This window comes from Bufo gargarizans, chromosome 1 (assembly GCF_014858855.1).
Source record: "Bufo gargarizans isolate SCDJY-AF-19 chromosome 1, ASM1485885v1, whole genome shotgun sequence".
Taxonomy (NCBI): Eukaryota; Metazoa; Chordata; class Amphibia; order Anura; family Bufonidae; genus Bufo; species Bufo gargarizans.
In genome coordinates this window covers 261,207,415-261,228,581 of record NC_058080.1, presented here as the reverse complement: position 1 = coordinate 261,228,581, position 21,167 = coordinate 261,207,415, and the positions used below count along the sequence as shown (strand labels likewise).

The window sequence follows — 21,167 nt, the reverse complement described above, 5'->3', positions numbered from 1 at the left end:
TGGTAGTCTTACTTGATAGATATAGTCTTGTTTTAGAACAGGAAATCACTTTCTTTTGCATCATTTAACATTCAAAAAATATTAATCATTATTGTCAAAGCTGCCACATTTTCCTAAAGAAATTGACAGTGTTAGTTAAGAATAAACCAGGTCAATACCAAAGTTCTACAGTACAGTAATTATGAGACATTCAGAGGACTTTGTGACAGAGATGCCTCATCATAGTTTCCCCTTTGGCATTGCAAGCGGCTTTTATATTCTAGCAAAACTAATATTTGAAATAAATCTTACCATCAAAGTCTTGACTCCAGTCAAAGAAAATACATTTTAATGAAATTCAAAATTAACACTGCATGTTTTTTTTGTTTTTGTTTTTAGATTCAAGAATTGGTTTACATTGTAACATAGCTGAGGAATTGTGTTATAACAAATCCCAAGAATCTCTATTGGGCAGGGTATGAGGAGAGCCAGATGTCTAGATAGGATATTATGCAGGACTCTCTGTGGACATGCTTCATATATTTCACTAATACAAGACATCCCTTGGTCCATTTTCTTCAACAGTTACAATTTATAGCTAAAATTGTTTAATCTGGTATTTGATAATCTTGAAATTAGGTCCAGCACTTTCAACAAAGTACTGCGATATATGATAAAAAGAGACATGCAAGTAAAAAAATGCGGCCATAGTGGTGGTCTTGGGAGTAATTTTTCCCATTAGTGAAACCATCTAGTATGCATGGAAAGTACTGTACCCCAGCCAATGCTGCTTTGTGTTTCTGGGAAACATATGTAAATGAGAAATCTTATATCTGCTGGCATTAGACAGACTGAAGCTATGTTCAGATGGAGGATTTTGTCTGTGGCTTTGCAAGGGTTCCTCAGGGTAATTGTGCCAAGAATGGACCTGTAAATACTTGGTGCAGTCTTGAAAACTACTTGGTAAAAACCATTGCTGTGTGGCCTCCCATTAAAAACAATGGGAGTTGGTGTCAGCTCAGACTCAGCCAGGTTTTTGGTAATCTAAAACCCGCTCTGTAAATACTTTGTATGAATATACCCTTAGTGCTCTTTTCTTTTTATAAGGGAAGTTAATTTGCATACCTTTGTGTTTCTGAGAAAGATATTTAAATCTCATCAATACCTGGTTAGGAAAATCCTAAATGGGTAAGTAGAGTGATTTTCAGAGGCCTCCAGGTTCCCCAAGGTTGTGGAAGCCTTGGAGAATATGCTATGTTCCCTCCATGGACTCCCAATCATTGGATGGATCATTGCTAGTACCTTGGCAACGATCAGTTGAAGTTAGTGAACAACTTTGTTTATAAACGATCCACAGGAGGGTATTGATACTTAAAAGTTGCATAACCATTAACATTACTAATTAGGTATATGGGTTCTTGCCACTGCAATACCAGGGGACACAAATAAAAGACCTGTATGAAATAGAACCCTTTCTAAATTAAACATGGCTGCAATCTGACCCCTGGGCAACAAAGCAACTGTATGTACAGTTATGCATGGCATTGTAGATCAGCCCCTATTGAAGACGCTTTTATTCTAATTGTTTCTATTGGTCCCAAGGGGTCACCAAAGTGCATTCACAAAAAAACTATTTTTTTATTTTTATTGGACAAATGATGCTGCCATCAATGGTGGCTGATGTTGCTCTCAATTGTGGCTAGAGTTGATCTTTTAATTTTACTACATCTTTAAAAAATTCTACTGAAATTTTCCTCTGTAAAGTACTTGATATTAGAAACTGAAGCAAAGTGTATCTTACTGTCTTAACTGTGCTTCTTTTAAAAATATCTGCCATCCATACCGGGCTCATTATCATCATATCATCCTTTGTGATAAACCTGCGTGAAAGTTCAACTTGTGATGATATCCTCAGTAGCTGTCTAGCATTTATGTTTCTATTCTTGCTAGCAAAAGTTAATGTCAGTATGTTGGATTTTCTAACCTGTTCTAACAAATGTCATTCCCAATTACAGTGCTGACCTGGCATTTATATAATTTAATTAGCTGACACGGCGGGCATGACTTGTGTCAATACTACAAGATAAGATAAGAAAAAACTCTGAATGTCTACTTTCTCCCTCTGTCTACTTTAGAATTAAAACAGTCCATTTCAAGTGTATCTTACTACACTGAAGCATTTATGTCATATACACACAATTATCTTAGAATATGTCTCAAGGCAATCTTAAAAGAACTTTCTGCTTTTATAATTATTTTTTATGTTATGTGGGGATTCGCTCTGGTAGTTAGGATAAGCGGGTGCAGTACAGAGGCAAAATACAAGTTCGTAATTCAAACTTCAGTGTTTATTCACACATGATGCCAAAAACAAAACGTCACTTTTGCAGTATTGGTGTTACTTCACTCCCAATGGCAAGTTAATATAACAAAAGTCACCTTGGTGGCAGTTCAGCCTCAGAAAGTTCAAATACAGGCTTGACACACGGGTCTCCGCTCTCCAGCTCAGCACAGGCCTCAGATCCCAGCACAGGCCTCAGATCCCAGCACACAGGCCTTCTGAGCTCCACTGTCAGACAGTGGTAATCTTCTCCATCTGGCAGTGCTGACTGGTTTTATGCCTGGCAAAACCCAGCCTGGAACGTGGGGAGTAATCACCCACCCAGCACTTTGACTACTTCCAGTAAGAGCCGCCCCGGATCAGCTATTGCAGTTATGCTAAGTACCAAGGTGTCAAACAGCCACTGCTGCTGACACATCAAAAACGGCTCTTACTCCACCGAGGCCAGGAACCTTGGTGACATGTACCTATCATCCACGATGATTCCTTGTACATTCTTATAGTTACTATCAAACATTGCATATTTGTGCCCCAGACCTGTTTTACATTAACACTTTCTTTCCCCTGTTCTTTTCCTTCCAGTATCCTGGCAAGATGTTTAAAAGCAGAACTTCCTGTTTGTATTAGATGCCTGTGAATTTTCTAACCAAACACTGTTCTCTCTACCGTAATCATGCTCCCTATACCTCCCATCTCCATGTTAACTAGGTAGAGCAAGCCCCACAAAGCATTACAGAGAAAATCCATCAGGAAGCTGATAAAAACTAAGAGGGTCCTTTATTAAGCTGGGTTACATTTAAACCATTTTCTACACCTAAACCAGGTGTAGAAAATTATAAATGAGATGGGCATGCTGACCCGTCCCCTCACCCCATGCCACGAGCACAATTTTAGACCAGGTGTGTGGAAAAGATGCAGATTGTGGGGCAACCTACCTCTTTGCCTGAAAAACACCTAATACAGGTATATTGTAGTATAATAAATGACTCCTTAAAAGTCCTACATGCAATCATCCTGCACAGATGAAATGATGCAGAAAAAAAGAGAAGCAAAGCAAAAATATGCAGTATTTGGGTTACTCTGTACAGATAAAAAAAATATGAAATTATGAAAAAAAAACTTTAAAAATGTTAATTACTTATCTGGCATCATGCATGCTTCATGTGTTTAACACCTTTATGCACAACAATAAAAATATTATTCATGTGCAATATGAACGTTTATCATAAAGCATACAGTATGTGTCAGGCAGCATTATACAATATTTTATGTCAATATGATTATTTATGATTGGTAGGTAGAGCTAAGCAAATTTCCAAACTTTTCATTTGTATTTCAGATGCGATTCTGTCAAATCTGACTTTTAGATTCAATTCAATTGTGTGAGAAATATCTCTGTAAATGACAACTTTTTAAATTTTTTTATACAAAGTTGCCATTTTACAGAGATATTTCTCTCACCCAGCATGGGTATATGTAAAAATACACCCTAAACCACATTGCCCTACTTCTCCAGAGTACGGTGATACCACATGTGTGACACTTTTTTGCAGCCTAGGTGCGCAAAGGGGCTCAAATTCCAATGAGTACCTTTTAGGAGTGCATTTTTAGGCATTTGGATTCCAAACTACTTCTCACGCTTTAGGGCCCTTAAAATGCCAGGGCAGTATAAATACCCCACAAGTGACCCCATTTTGGAAAGAAGACACCCTAAGATATTCTGTAAGGGGCATGGCGAGTTCACAGAATTTTTTTTTTTTATTTATTTTTTTTTGGCACAAGTTAGCGGAATTTTTTTTTTTCTTACAAAGTCTCATATTCCACTAACTTGTGACCCCAATTTTTTTTTTACATGAACTCGCCATGCCCCTAACGGAATATCTTGGGGTGTCTTCTTTCCAAAATTGGGTCACATGTGGGGTATTTATACTGCCCTGGCATTTTAGGGGCCCTAAAGCGTGAGAAGAAGTCTGGGATCCAAATGTCTAAAAATGCCCTTCTAAAAGGCACTCATTGGAATTTGGGCCCCTTTGCGCACCTAGACTGCAAAAAATTGTGTCACACATGTGGTATCATCGTACTCAGAAGAAGTAGAGCAATGTGTTTTGTGGTGTATTTTTACATATACCCATACTGTGTGTGAGAGATATCTCTGTAAATGACAACTTTTTGCATTTTTTTAATATAAAGTTGTCAATTTACTGAGATATTTCTCTCACTCAGCATGGGTATATGTAAAAATACACCTCAAAACACATTGACCTACTTCTCCCGAGTGCGGCGATACCACATGTGTGACACTTTTTTGCAGCCAAGATGCGCAAAGGGGCCCAAATTCCAATGAGTACCTTTAGGATTTCACAGGACATTTTTACGCATTTGGATTCCGTGAGGGGGTATGGTGAGTTCATGTAAGATTTTATTTTTGTCACAAGTTAGTGGAATATGAGACTTTGTAAGAAAAAAAAATACAATTATTTCCACTAACTTGTGCCAAAAATAAATAAAAATCTTTTAATAACTCGCCATGCCCCTCAAAAGTTACCTGTATAGTGCCGCAGCGATTTTACGGTGTTTTTGCAGTTATCAGAAAAAAATATTCTGTCACTGCGGTGGGGCGGACTGAACGCAAGTGTGCGCACAAGATCAGGCCTGATCGGGCGAACACTGCGTTTTTTGTAGAGCCTACAGAACATGTTCTATTCTTGTCCGCAATTGCAAACAAGAAAAGGCATTTTCTATATAGTTCTGGCAATGTGCGGATCCGCAAAATGCGGAAAGCACATTGCCGGTGTCCGTGTTTTGCAGATCCGCAAAACACATACGAACGTCTGAATGGAGCCTTACAGGGGGGTGATCAATGACAGGGGGGTGATCAGGGAGTCTATATGGGGTGATCAGGGGTTAATAAGGGGTTAATAAGTGACGGGGGGTGTAGTGTAGTGTGGTGATTGGTGCTACTTACAGAGCTGCCTGTGTCCTCTTGTGGTCGATCCAAGCAAAAGGGACCACCAGAGGACCAGGTAGCAGGTATAATAGATGCTGTTAACAAAACAGTGTCTAATATACTTTTGCGGGTTAAAAAAATCGCATCTACAGCCTGCCAGCCAATGATCGCTGCTGGCAGGCTGTAGATCAACTTCTTAGCTGCGCGTCGCTGTGAACGCGCGCGCATGCACGTGCGTGTTCGCGCCAAATCTCGCCTCTCGTGAGATGACTCACCGACTCGTCAAGGAGGAATACCCCGGCCTCCTGCAGGACGCATCCCTGCGTTCATAGACCAATTTTCTTCCAATATTTTTTTTCCACAAAATTTTTGGTGGTAGCCTCAAACTGTTTAATCAGTTCTGTTTTATAATAAGATTTCCCCCTAGTGGTAGCCTCAAATTGTTTAATAAGTGCTTTTTCATAATATGATTTTTTATTACTATGCTTTTATCCCCATGTATGCCTCATCTAAATGTGCCACTGATCACTTAATAAATCAGCAAAATGCTTGCTTGTTGATGGTGAAATTTTCTCTGGCACAAAAAAAATCATAATTTGCCAACAGCAGATGAACCAACCCCATCTATAGCACTGCTAAGAAATTCTAATGGCTTCACTATCATTGGCTTTCTCCACTTCCACTCTGCTCCTACTCCTTGCTATATCCCAGCCAATGTCATTTACATTGGCATATATTGGGTGCAGTAGTTAACAGTGTTGACAAAATGATATCATTCACTATAGCATGTAATGGAGAAGGCCAGCAATGCAGAAAGGAAAAGACGTTTTATGAAGATTTTTATTAAACAACCAAATATTGCACCATGGATAAATGCTGTATATGGAATGAATAGACAACTGGAATAAACAAGTTCAGCAAATTTGTTCTTTTATCTTTTTCTTTTCAGTTTTTTTTTTATGATATTAGTTTCACCAAATAACGGCAACTGTTGGAAATTTATAGCAAATCTGTGTCCACTTTGAAACAGCGGTATAATACAGTGTAACATATGTGCAGCTTAACCTTCTATTTCATGATACTGATCAAAATGACTTCTAAACCAGGCTAGGCATTTAATAGATGTGTTGCTGTTAACTGATTAGCATTTTGATGGACTTTTGATGTTCCTAGATATCCGTGGAATACAAGAGTTTTTGGATAGAGTATCTCAGCAGGGAATGGATGTAGCTTTGCAGAAGGTGGAAAACAACATTAATAAGATGATCACGGGACTCTTTGCTACTATGCGTATTGAAGAGCTAAATCGCTACAGGGACACACTAAGAAGAGCCATTCTTGTTATGAGTCCAACCACTGCCAAATCCTTCATTACTGAGGTAAGAAATAGCCCTGAACTGTTTTATGGTGGCTTGTTTCTTTCTTTAGTGCTTCAATTTGCACTTCTAGCACTGCAGCTAACAAGGTAGTTATGAGTAAATGTGTACAGAGGAAGAAACATGCTCTTAATTGAGCACTTAGCCTAACCAGAAGAAGCATTATGACAGAGATACAAGTACAATGACAGGCACTGACAAAGATATACATTTATGGTAATATGCTGACTTCCACTAATGATAAATATGTTGTTTGTTCATTGAATCATCTTTCAAGTAAACATCCCAAGCAATGGAGACTAAAGATATTGCAATTTAAATTAGTTAATATTCTGTAAAAAAAATAAAAAATTACGTCTACAGCACTTTGAGATTTCCAGAGGCAGATGAACTCATTTCTGCATTCTTTTCTTAAAAAAAGTAAATAAAAAAATCTGTAATGGATTTTGCATTCAAAGTCATTATTAAGAATGATTATAATACACTTAGGCTCTGTTTTGGCCTATGGGGTCAGTTCAAATACACTGCTGATGGCTTATTAAACCATTTTCTAAATGGAATAGGTCTATATTGTACTATAGTGATTTTACACACACATATATATATATATATATATATATATATATATATATATATATATTCAGTATATATACAGTACAGACCAAAAGTTTGGACACACCTTCTCATTCAAAGAGTTTTCTTTATTTTCATGACTATGAAAATTGTAGATTCACACTGAAGGCATCAAAACTATGAATTAACACATGTGGGATTATATACATAACAAAAAAGTGTGAAACAACTGAAAATATGTCATATTCTAGGTTCTTCAAAGTAGCCACCTTTTGCTTTGATTACTGCTTTGCACCCTCTTGGCATTCTCTTGATGAGCTTCAAGAGGTAGTCACCTGAAATGGTCTTCCAACAGTCTTGAAGGAGTTCCCAGAGATGCTTAGCACTTGTTGGCCCTTTTGCCTTCACTCTGCTGTCCAACTCACCCCAAACCATCTCGATTGGGTTCAGGTCCGGTGACTGTGGAGGCCAGGTCATCTGGCGCAGCACCCCATCACTCTCCTTCATGGTCAAATAGCTCTTACACAGCCTGGAGGTGTTTTTGGGGTCATTGTCCTGTTAAAAAATAAATGATGGTCCAACTAAACCCAAACGGTTGGAATAGCATGCCGCTTCAAGATGCTGTGGTAGCCATGCTGGTTCAATATGCCTTCAATTTTGAATAAATCCCCAACAGTGTCACCAGCAAAGCACCCGCACACTATCACACCTCCTCCTCCATGCTTCACGGTGGAAACCAGGCATGTAGAGTCTATCCGTTCAAGGTTTCTGCGTTGCACAAAGACACGGTGGTTGGAACCAAAGATCTCAAATTTGGACTTATCAGACCAAAGCACAGATTTCCACTGGTCTAATGTCCATTCCTTGTGTTCTTTAGCCCAAACAAGTCTCCTCTGCTTATTGCCTGTCCTTAGCAGTGGTTTCCTAGCAAATATTCTACCATGAAGGCCTGATTCACCACAGTCTCCTCTTAACAGTTGTTCTAGAGATGTGTCTGCTGCTAGAACTCTGTGTGGCATTGACCTGGTCTCTAATCTGATCTGCTGTTAACCTGCGATTTCTGAGGCTATTGACTCGGATGAAATTATCCTCCTCAGCAGAGGTGACTCTTGGTCTTCCTTTCCTGGGGCGGTCCACATGTGAGCCAGTTTCTTTGTAGCTCTTGATGGTTTTTGTGACTGCACTTGGGGACACTTTTAAAGTTTTCCCAATTTTTCGGACTGACTGACCTTTATTTCTTAAAGTAATGCTGGCCAGTCGTTTTTTCTTTACTTGACTGCTTTTTTCTTGCCATAATACAAATTCTAACAGTCTATTCAGTAGGACTATCAGCTGTGTATCCACTTGACTTCTCCACAACGCAACTGATGGTCCCAACCCCATTTATAAGGCAAGAAATCCCACTTATTAAACCTGACAGGGCACACCTGTGAAGTGAGAACCATTTCAGGTGACTACCTCTTGAAGCTCATGAAGAGAATGCCAAGAGTGTGCAAAGCAGTAATCAAAGCAAAAGGTGGCTACTTTGAAGAACCTAGAATATGACATATTTTCAGTTGTTTCACACTTTTTTGTTATGTATATAATTCCACATGTGTTAATTCATAGTTTTGATGCCTTCGGTGTGAATCTACAATTTTCATAGTCATGAAAATAAAGAAAACTCTTTGAATGAGAAGGTGTGTCCAAACTTTTGGTCTGTACTGTATATATATATCAAAAGTTTGGACACACCTTCTCATTCAAAGAGTTTTCTTTATTTTCATGACTATGAAAAAATTGTAGATTCACACCGAAGGCATCAAAACTATGAATTAACACATGTGGAATTATATACATAACAAAAAAGTGTGAAACAACTGAAAATATGTCATATTCTAGGTTCTTCAAAGGAGTCCATCCATTCAGATAGTTAGTGGGAGATAGTCAGTGTAGGTTAGATAGTGATATAGTGTAACTGTTCCAGTGCAGGGTGTTAGGTAGTGTGATAGGAATTATTGTTTCTCTGCTATCTATACATACATGCTACAGACATAGTGCTGTGATGTCACACTTAATATACTTAGTATACTTTAATATCTACTCAGACATGTTAAAATGTGAAGTTGCACGTATTGCACAAAAAAATTGCACATCATTAGTGTCGATTTTCGCAATTTCAAAAATAATGACTGGAGATCACGATTTCTAGAATTCACAAATTTATTGCGAATATTATGCGAAAAATTTGCGAAATATCGCAAAAAAGAATATCGCCTATGCCACTCATTACTACTAATAATCCCCTCCCTCCGCTAATACACATAAAAAAAGGCTTTAGAACATATAACTGCGGCCGTGAAGGGCAAATAACGTGTTTTTTTTTTGCCACTAATACACTGCAAAAAGGGCTGCAATTTTCTCACTTCACCACACAACGGGTAATAAGCCCTTTCCCGCCCCACTAATACACGTCAAAAAATGGTTTTAGAACATATAACTGCGGCCATGAACGAAAAATAAAGTTTTATTTGCCACTAATACCCACCAAAAAGGGGATTATTTTCTCATTTCACCACATAACGGCTAATAAGCCCTATTTCTTTCCCCCAATAAAACACTCCAAAAAAAGGCTTTAGAACATATAACTGGGGCCGTGAACTGCAGATAAAAAAATAAATCTTGCCACTAATAGACGCCAAAAAGGGCTGTCATTTTCTTAGTTCACAACACAACACTAATAAGCCTCTTTTTGTTCTCCCACTTTTACACAACAAAAAAAGGCTTTAGAACATATATAACTGCACCGCACAAGGGCTAATAAGACCACAATAACAAGAACGGTTTGCTGGAATTACAGAGGTATTACAAACCTGAAATAAGCAGCAGTAGTATGGCAATTGGGATCCACAGTCAGTGCAGCAAAGTGTAGTAGGATTGTTCCTATTACCCAGGCTGCAAACACCCCTATTGAACCCTGTTCTGCTTCAATACTGTGGAATAAGTCCTCCCTATCCTTTCCCTAAACTTCTAATGCTCTTTCCCTGAACTTCTATTGAGCAAAATATAAGTTTTCAAGTCTTTTCTAGCACTGTCCCTAGCATTTTCTAACATCTCTTCCTTCACTAAGTACACTGGAAAAGGGCTGAATCCATGATAGCTGAGGCTATTTATAGGGCTGTGACATCACAGGGCTGGCTGCTTATTGGCTGCATGCATGACATTGTGGGTGATCCCTCGTTCCCAGAATTCATTGCTCCATATCCTAACATGTGCAGCAGCCATTTTAGGAAAAAATGTGATTTGTTACCACGAAGTGTGAGGAAATTCGGATTTGGTGCAAATCCTAATAATTCCTGAAATTCTGATTGAATTGCACTTCGTCAGCTTTGATTCGCTCATCTCTAATTCATATACTTCCTTTATTTGTTCCCGTAATTATAAAAATTTAGACAACCTTAAAACATATTTCTAGTTCTCAGTAGTTGCTCTAGTTCTACTAACTATTCCATTCCCCTTTGCTTTCCCAGAGTAATCCACCACCATTCTAAAATTTACCCAACCTGTTCCATTAACTCCTTTATGACCTTGCCATTTTTCACCTTAAAGGGAACCTGTCACCAGTTTTACGTTGTCCTAACTGAGGGCAACATAAATAAGTGACTGATTTGCTTAGCAAAATGCTGGGTCACTATCTTTAATTGACCCAGTCAATCTGCCAACATCTTGTATTGAAAAGCTCCAGCTGATAATGATGAGTCATGAATATTCATGAGCTCCTGACTCTCCCCGCTCAACTGCTGCTGAATGACAGTTTGTTTCCATATGAATCAACAGCAGGTGGGCAGGGGAGTGGCTATAGCTGTAAATTAAATAAATGCTGGACTCAATGACATCATGCTGGACTCGAATCAGCTCATTAGCATGCGGCATCATTGTGTGTATATTATGAGGTAACCATCTGTCACAGCAGTAAGTGAATACATCTAAGGCACTTTTTAGTAGCTAATGATTGTATATAATTAGTTAGATTATAATCAAATCCACATGACAGGTTCCCTTTAAGGACCAGGCCATTTTTTGCAGATCTGACATTTGTCACTTTATGTGGTTATAACTTTAAAACGCTTTTAATTATCCCAAATATTCTGACATTGTTTTCTCGTCACATATTGTACTTCATGACAGTGGTAAATATGAGTCAAAATATAAAATTTTTATTCATAAAAAAATACAAAATTTACCAACAATTTGGAAAAATTCACAATTTTCGAAATTTCAATTTCTCTGCTTTTAAAACAGATAGTCATACCTCCTAAAATAGTTATTGCTTTACATTTCCCATATGTCTACTTCATGTTTGGATAATTTTATAAATTACATTTTCTTTTTGTGGGACGTTATAAGACGCTTCGAAGTTTAGAAGCAAATCTGACAATTTTTAATTTCAGGTCTGAAGTCACGTTGTGGAGCTTACATTAAAGAAACCACCCATAAATGGACCCATTTTAGGGTGGGTTCACACTAGCGTTAGGGATTCCGTTATGGATTTCCGTTATAACATGGTTATACTGGAAAATGACGGAATCCATAAGACAGAAGGACAGATCTGTTCTTCTGCCCATAGACTTGTATTATGACGGAATGCAGAACAAGTCTATAGGACTTTGTTTTCCGTCTTGCACAATGGGAGCCAGATGGATCCGTTATGCTTTCCCATAGACTTCTGAGGACGGAAAGCAAACGGAATGCCTTTTAAAGGCTTTGGTTTTGCATTTTGTCTGGGCATTCCATTATTTTTCGTTATAACCATGTTATAACGGAAAGCCATTACGGAATCCCTAACGCTAGTGTGAAACCATCCTTAGAAAATATATTTCTTAAGGCATTTAAAACTGATTTTACAAACTTTGTTAACCCTTTAGGTGTTTCACAAGAATTAAAGGAAAATGTAAATTAAATGTAATAATTTCACTATTTTGGCAGATTTTCCATTTTAATACATTTTTCCAGTAACAAAGCAAAGGTTAACAGCTGTAAAAAAAAATATTTTTTGCCTGGATTCTGTAGTTTACAGAAACGCCCAATATGTTGTCGTAAACTGCTGTATGGGCACATGGCAGGGCGCAAAAGGAAAGGAACGCCATATGGTTTTTGGAAGGCAGGTTTCACTGGGAAAATTTTAAGTTGCCATGTCACACTTGAAGACCTCCTGATGCACCCCTAGATTAGAAACTCCAAAAATGTGACCCCAGTTTTGAATACTTTGAGGGGTGATATTTTTTATACAGCAGGTTGTTACGGGCACGGAAATACCTAATATGTATGCTTTTTTAATTTATTCAAGTTTTACACAATAAATGCATTTATGAAAAAAAAAATATATGTTTTAGTGTCTCCATATTCTGAGTGTCATAGTTTATTTTTATTTTTAGGGCAATTGTCTTAGTTGGGGTCTTATTTTTTGTGGGATGAGATGACGGTTTGATTGGTATGATTTTGGGCTGCGTATGGCTTTTTGATCGCTTTGTATTACACTTTTTGTGATGTAAGGTGACAAAAAATGGCTTTTGTTTACACCGTTTTATTATAATTTTTTTATGATGTTCACCTGAGGGGTTAGTTTATGTGATATTTTTATGCACCTTATATGTAAACTTTTTTATTTATTTAAGTTTTACACAATAACAGCATTTTTTTTAAACAAATCATGATTCAGCGTCTCCATATTCTGAGAGCCATAGTTTTACATTTTTGCCCGATTGTTTTATGTAGGGTCTCATTTTTTCCGGGATGATGGTTTAATCAGTACTATTTTGGTGGGCCTACGCCTTTTCTATTGCTTGGTCTTGCACTTTTGTGATGTAAGGTGACTAGAGTTGAGCGAACACCTGGATGTTCGGGTTCGAGAAGTTCGGCCGAACATCCCGGAAATGTTCGGGTTCGGGATCCGAACCCGATCCGAACTTCGTCCCGAACCCGAACCCCATTGAAGTCAATGGGGACCCGAACTTTTCGGCACTAAAAAGGCTGTAAAACAGCCCAGGAAAGAGCTAGAGGGCTGCAAAAGGCAGCAACATGTAGGTAAATCCCCTGCAAACAAATGTGGATAGGGAAATGAATTAAAATAAAAATTAAATAAATAAAAATTAACCAAAATCAATTGGAGAGAGGTTCCATAGCAGAGAATCTGGCTTCCCGTCACCCACCACTGGAACAGTCCATTCTCAGATATTTAGGCCCCGGCACCCAGGCAGAGGAGAGAGGTCCCGTAACAGAGAATCTGTCTTCATGTCAGCAGAGAATTAGTCTGCATGTCATAGCAGAGAATGAGGCTTCACGTCAGCCACCACTGCAACAGTCCATTGGCATATATTTAGGCCCAGCACACACACAGGCAGAGGAGAGAGGTCCCGTAACAGAGAATCTGGCTTCATGTCAGCAGAGAATCAGTCTGCATGTCATAGCAGAGAATCAGGCTTCACGTCAGCCACCACTGCAACAGTCCATTGTCATAAATTTAGGCCCAGCACCCAGGCAGAGGAGAGAGGTCCCGTAACAGAGAATCTGGCTTCATGTCAGCAGAGAATCAGTCTTCATATCATAGCAGAGAATCAGGCTTCACGTCACCCACCACTGTAAGAGTCAATTTTCATAAATTTAGGCCCAGAACCCAGGCAGAGGAGAAAGGTCCCGTAACAGACAATCTGGCTTCATGTCAGCAGAGAATCAGTCTTCATATCATAGCAGAGAATCAGGCTTCACGTCACCCACCACTGTAAGAGTCAATTTTCATAAATTTAGGCCCAGAACCCAGGCAGAGGAGAAAGGTCCCGTAACAGACAATCTGGCTTCATGTCAGCAGAGAATCAGTCTTCATATCATAGCAGAGAATCAGGCTTCACGTCACCCACCACTGTAAGAGTCAATTTTCATAAATTTAGGCCCAGAACCCAGGCAGAGGAGAAAGGTCCCGTAACAGACAATCTGGCTTCATGTCAGCAGAGAATCAGTCTTCATATCATAGCAGAGAATCAGGCTTCACGTCACCCACCACTGTAAGAGTCAATTTTCATAAATTTAGGCCCAGAACCCAGGCAGAGGAGAAAGGTCCCGTAACAGACAATCTGGCTTCATGTCAGCAGAGAATCAGTCTTCATATCATAGCAGAGAATCAGGCTTCACGTCACCCACCACTGTAAGAGTCAATTTTCATAAATTTAGGCCCAGAACCCAGGCAGAGGAGAAAGGTCCCGTAACAGACAATCTGGCTTCATGTCAGCAGAGAATCAGTCTTCATATCATAGCAGAGAATCAGGCTTCACGTCACCCACCACTGTAAGAGTCAATTTTCATAAATTTAGGCCCAGAACCCAGGCAGAGGAGAAAGGTCCCGTAACAGACAATCTGGCTTCATGTCAGCAGAGAATCAGTCTTCATATCATAGCAGAGAATCAGGCTTCACGTCACCCACCACTGTAAGAGTCAATTTTCATAAATTTAGGCCCAGAACCCAGGCAGAGGAGAAAGGTCCCGTAACAGACAATCTGGCTTCATGTCAGCAGAGAATCAGTCTTCATATCATAGCAGAGAATCAGGCTTCACGTCACCCACCACTGTAAGAGTCAATTTTCATAAATTTAGGCCCAGAACCCAGGTAGAGGAGAAAGGTCCCGTAACAGACAATCTGGCTTCATGACAGCAGAGAATCAGTCTGCATGTCATAGCAGAGAATCAGGCTTCACGTCAGCCACCACTGCAACAGTCCATTGTCATAAATTTAGGCCCAGCACCCAGGCAGAGGAGAGAGGTCCCGTAACAGACAATCTGGCTTCATGTCAGCAGAGAATTAGTCTGCATGTCATAGCAGAGAATCAGGCTTCATGTCAGCCACCACTGCAACAGTCCATTGGCATATATTTAGGCCTAGCACACAGGCAGAGGAGAGGTTCATTCAACTTTGGGTAGCATCGCAATATAATGGTAAAATGAAAATAAAAATAGGATTGAATGAGGAAGTGCCCTGGAGTCCAATAATATATGGTTATGGGGAGGTAGTTAATGTCTAATCTGGACAAGGGACGGACAGGTCCTGTGGGATCCATGCCTGGTTCATTTTTATGAACGTCAGCTTGTCCACATTGGCTGTAGACAGGCGGCTGCGTTTGTCTGTAATGACGCCCCCTGCCGTGCTGAATACACGTTCAGACAAAACGCTGGCTGCCGGGCAGGCCAGCACCTCCAAGGCATAAAAGGCTAGCTCTGGCCACGTGGACAATTTAGAGACCCAGAAGTTGAATGGGGCCGAACCATCAGTCAGTACGTGGAGGGGTGTGCACACGTACTGTTCCACCATGTTAGTGAAATGTTGCCTCCTGCTAACACGTTGCGTATCAGGTGGTGGTGCAGTTAGCTGTGGCGTGTTGACAAAAGTTTTCCACATCTCTGCCATGCTAACCCTGCCCTCAGAGGAGCTGGCCGTGACACAGCTGCCTTGGCGACCTCTTGCTCCTCCTCTGCCTTGGCCTTGGGCTTCCACTTGTTCCCCTGTGACATTTGGGAATGCTCTCAGTAGCGCGTCTACCAACGTGCGCTTGTACTCGCGCATCTTCCTATCACGCTCCAGTGCAGGAAGTAAGGTGGGCACATTGTCTTTGTAGCGTGGATCCAGCAGGGTGGCAACCCAGTAGTCCGCACAGGTTAAAATGTGGGCAACTCTGCTGTCGTTGCGCAGGCACTGCAGCATGTAGTCGCTCATGTGTGCCAGGCTGCCCAGGGGTAAGGACAAGCTGTCCTCTGTGGGAGGCGTATCGTCATCGTCCTGCCTTTCCCCCCAGCCACGCACCAGTGATGGACCCGAGCTGCGTTGGGTGCCACCCCGCTGTGACCATGCTTCATCCTCATCCTCCTCCACCTCCTCCTCATCCTCGTCCTCCTCGTCCTCCAGTAGTGGGCCCTGGCTGGCCACATTTGTACCTGGCCTCTGCTGTTGCAAAAAACCTCCCTCTGAGTCACTTCGAAGAGACTGGCCTGAAAGTGCTAAAAATGACCCCTCTTCCTCATCCTCCTCCTCCTCCTCCTGGGCCACCTCCTGTTCCATCATCGCCCTAAGTGTTTTCTCAAGGAGACATAGAAGTGGTATTGTAACGCTGATAACGGTGTCATCGCCACTGGCCATGTTGGTGGAGTACTCGAAACAGCGCAACAGGGCACACAGGTCTCGCATGGAGGCCCAGTCATTGGTGGTGAAGTGGTGCTGTTCTGTAGTGCGACTGACCCGTGCGTGCTGCAGCTGAAACTCCACTATGGCCTGCTGCTGCTCGCACAGTCTGTCCAGCATGTGCAAGGTGGAGTTCCACCTGGTGGGCACGTCGCATATGAGGCGGTGAGCGGGAAGGCCGAAGTTACGCTGTAGCGCAGACAGGCGAGCAGCGGCAGGATGTGAACGCCGGAAGCGCGAACAGACGGCCCGCACTTTATGCAGCAGCTCTGACATGTCGGGGTAGTTGTGAATGAACTTCTGCACCACCAAATTCAGCACATGCGCCAAGCAAGGGATGTGCGTCAAATTGGCTAGTCCCAGAGCTGCAACGAGATTTCGCCCATTATCACACACCACCAGGCCGGGCTTGAGGCTCACCGGCAGCAACCACTCGTCGGTCTGTTGTTCAATACCCCGCCACAACTCCTGTGCGGTGTGGGGCCTGTCCCCCAAACATATGAGTTTCAGAATGGCCTGCTGACGTTTACCCCGGGCTGTGCTGAAGTTGGTGGTGAAGGTGTGTGGCTGACTGGATGAGCAGGTGGAAGAAGAGGAGGTGGAAGCCGAGAAGGAGGAGGTGGCAACAGGAGGCAAAGAATGTTGCCCTGCGATCCTTGGCGGCGGCAGGACGTGCGCCAAACAGCTCTCCGCCTGGGGCCCAGCTGCCACTACATTTACCCAGTGTGCAGTTAGGGAGATATAGCGTCCCTGGCCGTGCTTACTGGTCCACGTATCTGTGGTTAGGTGGACCTTGCTACAGATGGCGTTGCGCAGTGCACACTTGATTTTATCGGATACTTGGTTGTGCAGGGAAGGCACGGCTCTCTTGGAGAAGTAGTGCCGGCTGGGAACAACATACTGTGGGACAGCAAGCGACATGAGCTGTTTGAAGCTGTCTGTGTCCACCAGCCTAAATGACAGCATTTCATAGGCCAGTAGTTTAGAAATGCTGGCATTCAGGGCCAGGGATCGAGGGTGGCTAGGTGGGAATTTACGCTTTCTATCAAATGTTTGTGAGATGGAGAGCTGAACGCTGGCGTGTGACATGGTTGAGACGCTTGGTGACGGAGGTGGTGGTGGTGGTGTTGGTGGTACATCCCCTGTTTGCTGGGCGGCAGGTGCCAACGTTCCTCCAGAGGCGGAGGAAGAGGCCGAGGCGGCAGCAGCAGAATAGGCCGAGGCGGCAGCAGCAGAAGAGGTAGCAGGGGGAGCCTGAGTGACTTCCTTGGTTTTAAGGTGTTTACTCCACTGCAGTTCATGCTTTGCATGCAGGTGCCTGGTCATGCAGGTTGTGCTCAGGTTCAGAACGTTAATGCCTCGCTTCAGGCTCTGATGGCACAGCGTGCAAACCACTCGGGTCTTGTCGTCAGCACATTGTTTGAAGAAGTGCCATGCCAGGGAACTCCTTGAAGCTGCCTTTGGGGTGCTCGGTCCCAGATGGCGGCGGTCAGTAGCAGGCGGAGTCTCTTGGCGGCGGGTGTTCTGCTTTTGCCCACTGCTCCCTCTTTTGCTACGCTGTTGGCTCGGTCTCACCACTGCCTCTTCCTCCGAACTGTGAAAGTCAGTGGCACGACCTTCATTCCATGTGGGGTCTAGGACCTCATCGTCCCCTGCATCGTCTTCCACCCAGTCTTGATCCCTGACCTCCTGTTCAGTCTGCACACTGCAGAAAGACGCAGCAGTTGGCACCTGTGTTTCGTCATCATCAGAGACATGCTGAGGTGGTATTCCCATGTCCTCATCATCAGGAAACATAAGTGGTTGTGCGTCAGTGCATTCTATGTCTTTCACCGCTGGGGAAGGGCTAGGTGGATGCCCTTGGGAAACCCTGCCAGCGGAGTCTTCAAACAGCATAAGAGACTGCTGCATAACTTGAGGCTGAGACAGTTTCCCTGGTATGCATGGGGGTGATGTGACAGACTGATGGGGTTGGTTTTCAGGCGCCATCTGTGCGCTTTCTGCAGAAGACTGGGTGGGAGATAATGTGAACGTGCTGGATCCACTGTCGGCCACCCAATTGACTAATGCCTGTACCTGCTCAGGCCTTACCATCCTTAGAACGGCATTGGGCCCCACCATATATCGCTGTAAATTCTGGCGGCTACTGGGACCTGAGGTAGTTGGTACACTAGGACGTGTGGATGTGGCAGAACGGCCACGTCCTCTCCCAGCACCAGAGGGTCCACTAACACCACCACGACCATGTCCACGTCCGCGTCCCTTACTAGATGTTTTTCTCATTGTTATGGTTCACCACAACAACAAATATATTATTTGGCCCAATGTATTGTATTCAAATTCAGCGGGATATAAATTTGAGGCCTAGTATTTAGGCGCTGGGTGACCGGTATGGATTTAGTGACAGAATTAGACTTGGAAATGCACAGAAGCGTGTGTGTGAAGTTATTCTGAATGACCCAATGTGCACCTTGAATATTATATACCCTTTTTGGGATAGATTTCAAATAGCTCTGATATAGCAGGAACCACTAAATTATGAAATTGCTAAATTGGGAATTGTACTTCAACCCAGAACAAAAAATGTGCTTTGACGGGCACTAAATAACTTTCCCAGCTACAACAGGACAGCGGTAACGAGAGATTTAGAGGGATTTAAATTTGAGGCCTAGTATTTAGGCGCTGGGTCACCGGTATGGATTTAGTGACAGAATTAGACTTGGAAATGCACAGAAGCGTGTGTGTGAAGTTATTCTGAATGACCCTATGTGCACCTTCAATATTATATACCCTTTTAGGGATAGATTTCAAATAGCTCTGATATAGCAGAAACCACTAAATTATGAAATTGCTAAATTGGGAATTGTACTTCAACCCAGAACAAAAAATGTGCTTTGACGGGCACTAAATAACTTTCCCAGCTACAACAGGACAGCGGTAACGAGAGATTTAGAGGGATTTAAATTTGAGGCCTAGTATTTAGGCGCTGGGTCACCGGTATGGATTTAGTGACAGAATTAGACTTGGAAATGCACAGAAGCGTGTGTGTGAAGTTATTCTGAATGACCCTATGTGCACCTTCAATATTATATACCCTTTTAGGGATAGATTTCAAATAGCTCTGATATAGCAGAAACCACTAAATTATGAAATTGCTAAATTGGGAATTGTACTTCAACCCAGAACAAAAAATGTGCTTTGACGGACACTAAATATCTTGCCCAGCAACAACAGTACAGCGGTGGGTAACGAGAGATTTAGAGGGATTTAAATTTGAGGCCTAGTATTTAGGCGCTGGGTCACCGGTATGGATTTAGTGACAGAATTAGACTTGGAAATGCACAGAAGCGTGTGTGTGAAGTTATTCTGAATGACCCAATGTGCACCTTCAATATTATATACCCTTTTAGGGATAGATTTCAAATAGCTCTGATATAGCAGAAACCACTAAATTATGAAATTGCTAAATTGGGAATTGTACTTCAACCCAGAACAAAAAATGTGCTTTGACGGACACTAAATATCTTGCCCAGCAACAACAGTACAGCGGTAACGAGAGATTTAGAGGGATTTAAATTTGAGGCCTAGTATTTAGGCGCTGGGTGACAGGTATGGGTTTAGTGACAGAATTAGACTTGGAAATGCACAGAAGCGTGTGTGTGAAGTTATTCTGAATGACCCAATGTGCACCTTCAATATTATATACCCTTTTAGGGATAGATTTCAAATAGCTCTGATATAGCAGAAACCACTAAATTATGAAATTGCTAAATTGGGAATTGTACTTCAACCCAGAACAAAAAATGTGCTTTGACGGACACTAAATATCTTGCCCAGCAACAACAGTACAGCGGTGGGTAACGAGAGATTTAGAGGGATTTAAATTTGAGGCCTAGTATTTAGGCGCTGGGTCACCGGTATGGATTTAGTGACAGAATTAGACTTGGAAATGCACAGAAGCGTGTGTGTGAAGTTATTCTGAATGACCCAATGTGCACCTTCAATATTATATACCCTTTTAGGGATAGATTTCAAATAGCTCTGATATAGCAGAAACCACTAAATTATGAAATTGCTAAATTGGGAATTGTACTTCAACCCAGAACAAAAAATGTGCTTTGACGGACACTAAATATCTTGCCCAGCAACAACAGTACAGCGGTAACGAGAGATTTAGAGGGATTTAAATTTGAGGCCTAGTATTTAGGCGCTGGGTGACAGGTATGGGTTTAGTGACAGAATTAGACTTGGAAATGCACAGAAGCGTGTGTGTGAAGTTATTCTGAATGACCCAATGTGCACCTTCAATATTATATACCCTTTTAGGGATAGATTTCAAATAGCTCTGATATAGCAGAAACCACTAAATTATGAAATTGCTAAATTGGGAATTGTACTTCAACCCAGAACAAAAAATGTGCTTTGACGGACACTAAATATCTTGCCCAGCAACAACAGTACAGCGGTGGGTAACGAGAGATTTAGAGGGATTTAAATTTGAGGCCTAGTATTTAGGCGCTGGGTCACCGGTATGGATTTAGTGACAGAATTAGACTTGGAAATGCACAGAAGCGTGTGTGTGAAGTTATTCTGAATGACCCAATGTGCACCTTCAATATTATATACCCTTTTAGGGATAGATTTCAAATAGCTCTGATATAGCAGAAACCACTAAATTATGAAATTGCTAAATTGGGAATTGTACTTCAACCCAGAACAAAAAATGTGCTTTGACGGACACTAAATATCTTG

General features: G+C 41.8%; 1 protein-coding gene across 1 annotated transcript in view; it reads left to right on the top strand.

Moving 5' to 3' along the window:
• The window catches only part of GRID2 (glutamate ionotropic receptor delta type subunit 2), a 1,539,079-nt gene that overhangs the window by 723,562 nt on the left and 794,350 nt on the right, over window positions 1-21,167 (top strand). The window contains exon 4 of the mRNA XM_044302725.1: window positions 6,441-6,646. Coding sequence (XP_044158660.1) covers window positions 6,441-6,646 — 206 coding nt within the window. The remainder of the gene's footprint in view (window positions 1-6,440; window positions 6,647-21,167) is intronic.